This window comes from Triticum dicoccoides, chromosome 1A, assembly GCF_002162155.2.
Source record: "Triticum dicoccoides isolate Atlit2015 ecotype Zavitan chromosome 1A, WEW_v2.0, whole genome shotgun sequence".
Taxonomy (NCBI): Eukaryota; Viridiplantae; Streptophyta; class Magnoliopsida; order Poales; family Poaceae; genus Triticum; species Triticum dicoccoides.
Window position 1 is genome coordinate 309915138 of NC_041380.1, and position 6896 is coordinate 309922033.

Sequence of the window (6896 nt, forward strand, 5' to 3'; positions counted from 1 at the left end):
CCTATACTACTACCAGTACCACACTAATTATTGTGGACAGCATCTCCATTACACCTTTCCAATGTAGCCAGGCAAGGCTAGAAGGAATTCAGGATCAAACGCTTTCTCCAAGAAAATTGAAGCAAGCGTTCCCAAATGAAGATACCCTTCCCCATCACATCACCCCGCAGTTGGAAGTATCAAATATCAAATGGGTGGGGGCCAGATTTCTCTTCTTGTTCTCTTGACTTCCAGACAGTAAAATGAATAGTAACAATTTTTTTTTGAGAAGAATGAATAGTAACAACTGAACACAATATTGGAAGTGGGCACTTCGTTTCTTCACATAGGACAAGACTATTTGGGGCCTATTTTGGACCATACTGAAGCTCCAGCTTGGTGGCCTTGGATAGGCCAGTGCATGTGCCGACCAAGCACACATGCCAAACCTAACCATCTGACCAAAAGGATTTCATTGGAATTATGGCCAGGACAGCTAATGGTTTTGGACATTTTGTGGAGGATAACAATTTTCATGCTGGGTCCATTACCTGGCGTCCTCGGTGGCATCCTACGTGAACCGGCTCGGGGCTGTCAGGTCACTGATTTTGTACTGCCTCCATCTCAAAATAAGTGACTCAAAAGATTACTTGCATGCGTCGAGTCATTTATTTTGGGATGAAGTTCGATTGTTGGAATGCAAAATGTGTTCAAATGAATATGTTTGTTTAGAAAAAAAAAGATGTCGGTGGAAAGGAGATGCAATTGCATGTTTGTATGTTTGCTCAGAAAAAAACGAGATGCGGTTGTATGTTTACTTTGACGAACAAGGTGCGGAACCAAATTAATTAAAGAACATGATTTATAAGTGCATTTTAGACAACCAAATGTCAGACACTTAGCAAGATACTATACCCAAAGACCTGCAAAGTGGACGTTCTACCAATTTTAATTAATAATTGTGACCCATATGTACCTATTTTTAGTTATCCACAACGTATCTTTTTTTGATGAAATCGTATCTTATCGATATGGCTTTCACCCTATCCAATCCATCAATTTCCCACTTTATGAGTGGATGAGCCTCAGCTAAAACGGCTTGCACAAGAAACACAAGAAAGCAAGATGCCACCTACGTACGTAGAAAACTAATCAATCATTTCCACAAAATGACATAAATGAAGATGACTAGCAAAGCAATATAGTATAAAGCTTATCTTTTTGTTATAGGAGTAGGTATACAATAGAAGATTACTTGCCGGGAGATGCACACAACCAAACTTTTTGCGGGGAACCAAATTTAAAACTTGACGGCATATATCAAGCAACAATACCAAAAGTATACATCACCCCCTAAAACAAGTAGGCATACGACACCGGCAAAATAGACGGATTAGAAACAAAAAAACATGTTTATCACATACTCTTTTTATCAAGTACACACAAGCATTCGTATCATATACTTCCTCTGTAAAGAAATATAAGAGCATTTAGATCACTATTGTAGTGATCTAAACGCTCTTATATTTATTTACGGAAGGAGTATTATAGAAAGACATGTTTATCACATATCAGTGGCAAGAAAATCCAGTCAGCATATGTTTATCGTCAGCAGCTCAGAAAATGAGCCAAAATTTATTGCGTGGGGGTATCGGCGGCGGATCGGCCGAAAATTGGCGTGGCTTTCCGTCCTGTATCTTTATTTTAGCAAACTTTCCGTCCTCTATCTATACAACATTTTTCTTTTGCCCTCAAAAAACATTTTTCTTTTGTGTGTAGAGCATTTATTTATTTTTGCGGAGAGGGTTCCTTGTGGAGTACGTACTATAATAGACGAGTTGAACGGTTCGTGGCTTTGGCTACGTGACCGAGATGCGTGACGAGACGGCAGAGGGTCAAAGCTGGAAAGCAGTATTTTAACTGAAGGGAAAATCCAGCCAGGTCCGCCCGCGGGCTAACGGATTATCTTATCGGACGCCAGCGCTTCACTTTCAACGGAGTATTTCACAATTTACTTATCTCTCTGAAATAAAATCTCTTCGAAACGTGATTCACGTCACGGTTTGCCATTTTCCTCTTTCGAAAAAAGGACCGCGGATCAAGTCTGCATTTTTTGAAGCAGAGGCACGCGACGACCGGGCCCTGACGGGTCCGGGCGGGCTAGCGGTACCGGGTCGGCTAAGAGCTGGAGGGGACCACGCCACAGGCTCGACTCGCCGCCCCCCACCGCGGGTTGACGTGGGGGGATGAGGAGAGACCGAGACCGCCAGCACGGAAGCGTTTGCGTTGGCGTCCGACAAGGCCAACGCGAGGAGAGAAGAGAGAGAGCGCAAAGCAAACCGTAGCCGGTTTCGCACCCCGCCCAGCGGCTTCCCTTCCCCCCCTCCCTCCGACGAATAAAGCCACCATTCCCCCCTCGCTCCCTCCTCCTCCCACTCCCCCTCTCGCCAATCCTTGTCCCTGCCTATACCGCCTTCCTGCGCAGCGCCGCCGAGGTCCCTTCGGGTTCTTCTCCTTCTCCTGCTCTCCCACCTCTCGTGCTCGGCCGCTTCCTCTTCCCCGGGAGCGAGCGAGCGGGCGATTCCGATCGCCGTGGCCGTAGGAGGGTCGTGTGGACGCGGAGGGCGAGGAGGCGCGTGGGCGCGGAGGGGCCATGGGCGGGCAGAGGGTGGAGGACGGCCGCCCGCCGTCCAATCTGCAGCGCTTCCTCGACTGCACCACCCCGACAGTCGACACGCACATTCTCCCCAAGGTGACGCTCCCCTCCCCCGTAAACCCCGCGCCCGCCCACGCGATCCGCGCCGGTACGATTCTCGGGAGTTTCAGGATTCGCCATTACTCCTCCGCCGATCCGCTCGCGTCACCTCTGTTCCTCCGACGGCATGGCCGCTGAATTACTGCTCGCCGCTTCTTCGCTCGCGCACCGGATATGCTGAATAATTACAACTGCGAGTACTACTTTAGTAGTAGTACATACATATTTGTTCCTTGTTCATTTTGAGAATTTATTCACCTACTGGTACTGCTGCCAAGCTGTGCCTCCCTCCCTCCTCTTGCCTGATTGGGATGCGTCCCCGGTGGCGACGGCTGCGGGCATAAATTCCCACCTTTGGCTTGTCAATTCCGGCCCGCTGCTCAACTGTTCCAGTATTAATGACTGCCCTTCAGTCCTAGGCGGGCAGGATATGCATACTTGTCATGTCTTAATCTGAGACTGAGACGCTGCTGCTCATCATGTTGATCCAGACCAATGGCCGGCTGTCCAATGACGCGTGGCACCATGCCGACGCCGACAGCCTCGAGTACTTCAACCTCGCCGACCTGTGGGAGCAGTACTACGAGTGGAGCGCGTACGGCGCCGGAGCCACCGTGCAGCTGCACGGAGGGGACAAGGTGGTTCAGTACTACGTCCCGTACTTGTCAGGGATACAGCTATACACCAACAAAGTCCTCAATGCATCCAGGTCTGCACCAAGACAACCATGCTTGATTTTGACTTCATGTTGATTTCTGGATGTGGGCTGAACCAGTTTTATCTTTGCCTGCAGGAGTTTTGGTGAGGATTATGGCATGGACTTCTGGAGCGATGATGACGACAATGAGAAGATGTCAAGATCCTGGAGCTCAACATCTGACGACTCATTTAACTGCGACGTGGTAGGAGGGAACAGGAGGCGACCTGGCCATTTGTACTTTGAGTTCTTTGAAGTTTGCTCTCCTTATGGAAGGATCCCCCTCATGGATAAGGTGAATTTCTATGACATATCTTCTACTAGCTTATCCTAGTCGTGCTATCTCTATTCTTAGCTCTTTGTTTCGTCCAGGTATATGAATTATCCCAGGGCTTTCCTGGGTTGACATCGCTGAAGAGTGTCGACCTTTCGCCTGTCAGTTGGATGTCAGTTGCCTGGTATGATCAAACTTACCCCCTTTAGTTTTATTCTTTAAAAGAAAGAAATTTTGGCAGACAAACAATCACACAACATAAGAGTTTCTTCACAAATCATGCTTGCATAGCCTAGCCATACTATTTTCCTTGCTTGTAATTCTAGATTGCAACCACTGGTGCTCAACTTGTAGTTCTGTAGTGAATTCAAGTGTTTATGTTCAGTTTGACCCGTGGTGCTCTCATCATTTCTGTCTAGGCAGTAAGCGTTGTTTCTCTGTTCAGAAATCCTTTCCCGGCTATTCATTTTATTCTCTGTGATAATTGTTATTTCTTGACATTGTCATTTATCTTTACTACTTCTATATTTAGGTATCCTATCTACCACATTCCCTACCAACGCAATGTGAAGGACTTGTCTGCGTGCTTCCTAACTTACCATACCATTTCCTCTTCATTTCAAGGTACGTTGCTGTTGCATGTAAGACACTAACTAGACCAGTTTGATCATCTCTAATGGCACAAGAACGTCATCATTTCCATAGGACTCTGTGCCATTGCTGCATGACCTGTGACAATGATGCTAGTCACTAATCATCCTAGATTCTGGGTGATGCCCATTTGTGTTGTTTAGATGTTCGTGCAGACACACTGAGTCAAATTTTACTTTGCACTATGTGGATCTTTTCTCCTGATTTCGATTAGATTGGGTTAGTGTGCTTGGAAGAGGATGACTGCAAGGTCATGGGACATTATGACAGTTCCATTCCCCAACCACTCTTATAAACATGCACTCTTTCTTTGCTTCTTTACCAAGCTGTGAGTTGGAACTGATTCACTTAAAATATTAGGCTTTGACTATTTAATCAATGCAAAAGTGTGCTAGCTTAGTCAAAGGTTTGCTTCAGTCACATGACATGCGAATGTGCACTGCAGAAGTATGTCGGTCACAAGCGCAGAATATGTGTATGTACTTTGGGGAAACCTTTCCCTGGATTGTTGGTCTATGTTTAAACTATTCTTAAATAGAGGGGTGGCAGTCTGGTGGCCCATGGTGGAAGAAACTCAAAATGAACTGTAGCTTCTCAATTACCTTGCTTGAGACCGCTTGATTGAGTGGTTTCTAGTGTTCAGATTACGTGGAGTATATATGGTAAAGGCACACTGTGCTTAACGTGTTTGGTTATGTTGCTATATTCCAGAAAAGATGCATGTTAGATACATTAATGTCAAGATATGTTTTTTGCTGCCAATTGGTATGATACGAGATGTTACCCCCACCACACACACACACACACACACACACACACACACACAAACAAACAATTGATGCTTAGCTTCCAAGAGTATGAGCGTTTTCTTCAAGGGTTTGTTCAGCTTGATATTTTGCTTCCAAACCTTCATCTCCAGTTTCAAAAGGCCCCGTGTCTTAGCTTTCAAGTATATTAGACAATTGCTTGCGAGAGAAGGAGGTGCTAGCAGTTTCTTTCCCCAGTTAAGAGGAGAAAGAGACTCTCTTGTCACATAGCTTGACTTTGTTAGTTATTCTTAGAGATCTGTAGTTGTTTCTTAAAGGGTAGAAATTTCTATGTTTTACCATGAAGGAAGGGTTCTTTCAGGTACTTATTATACATCGGTGGTGTAAGCTTGCTTGGATTGCAATGGTGTGCAACCGCACTTAGACACACCAGCTGTCCACTTCCCAGCAAAAAAATAATCGCAGTAGAGAGTCTAAACCAAGCCAATTCTTTGAACTCGACCCTGCTTTTCCTTGCAGGGATTGGTACTGTAGTCCTTAATAACAGCTGCCCTAGTGACATGCCTTGAACACTGTTTCCAAACCGCAACTAGCTGTATTGATGGCATTATTAATGTTTCTGAACAGATCACACACCGGAGACCATGACCTATGGCTCAGCTGCCAGTGGGAAACAGAATGACCAGAAGGCCAACACAGTATCACTAGCCCCGTTTGGACTCGCAGCAAACAAGATACAGGGCTCTCTGTGGACCAACCCCAGGACAGGAGATCATAAGAGGATCGTCTCCCTCTTCGGCGCAGCAGACTCTTGGCTTAAGCAGCTTGGAGTCCGGCACCATGACTTCAACTACTTCGTCACTCACTCCATGTGAACTACTAATTTGCCCCCGTAGACTTGAAATCGTCAAAACTGCTTACACCACCGACAAGGGACACAAACCATCTACCGTGTATCGCCCTCGTAAAAGTTGAGTCTAACATTCGTGGGATAGGTTTATACGGCTTGATTGCAGCACATAACAAATGTATCAGGACTTGAAAGGTTTTGTGTTTCTTGGCTGAAGATGTAACTAATGTGCACAGAAGTTTTGGTACTAGTCTGATATATCCAGCTCTTGTGGTTGGGTGCATATTGTAGCCACCTGCCTCGCCATGTGTACTCAACTAGCCTATGGAGGTTGTGTGCCCAGGATGAACTGCTTTTGCAGAGTCCTGTTTTCTGGGAAACTGCAGAGACATCAGAGTTCAGTTGGACCTGAATCAGTTCATTTTATTTATTTTATTTTTGCTTTTTCCGAAACGGAGGTTGAAACCCCCGGCCTACCTGAATCAGTTGATGACAACTTCATTTTCTTTTAAAGCAGTTGTATCAAAAAGTGAGATAGTTGCACAACTTGCGCCAGAAGAAACCGCGCCCGCAAACACAAAGTGGAGACACAAATTCATTAGTGGCATCTAGTATTTAGTTTCTTTCCCTCGATATCATTTTCCTACAAAACTAATAAAGTAAAGACATGCTATTATCCAACACAAAATGCTGACATATTGTATTATTATGGCAACAAGCATAGCAACTGAGCTGGTATGTTGTGACAGTTCCATTGATGACCTTGACATGTAACCCAATCTATATCTATACCTACCAATAAAGCAAGGTGTGTTTCTCCAATTTTTTAATCCATTCATCCATATTATTTTTCTTAATTTATTGATTACTTTTACTATCCAAGTTGGTACTATCTGTTTGTGCTACGTTGCATTAGATTTTCG

At 45.1% G+C, this 6896-nt stretch overlaps 1 protein-coding gene across 1 annotated transcript; it reads left to right on the forward strand.

The window, feature by feature from the left end:
* Positions 1 to 2344: 2344 nt before the first annotated feature.
* On the forward strand, positions 2345 to 6378 carry LOC119270166. The gene is made up of 6 exons (XM_037552140.1): positions 2345 to 2731; positions 3226 to 3443; positions 3528 to 3726; positions 3804 to 3889; positions 4238 to 4329; positions 5751 to 6378. Exons 1-6 carry the CDS (start codon positions 2633 to 2635, stop codon positions 5996 to 5998), a joined length of 942 nt encoding a protein of 313 aa, XP_037408037.1. The 5' UTR covers positions 2345 to 2632; the 3' UTR covers positions 5999 to 6378.
* Positions 6379 to 6896: the final 518 nt, after the last annotated feature.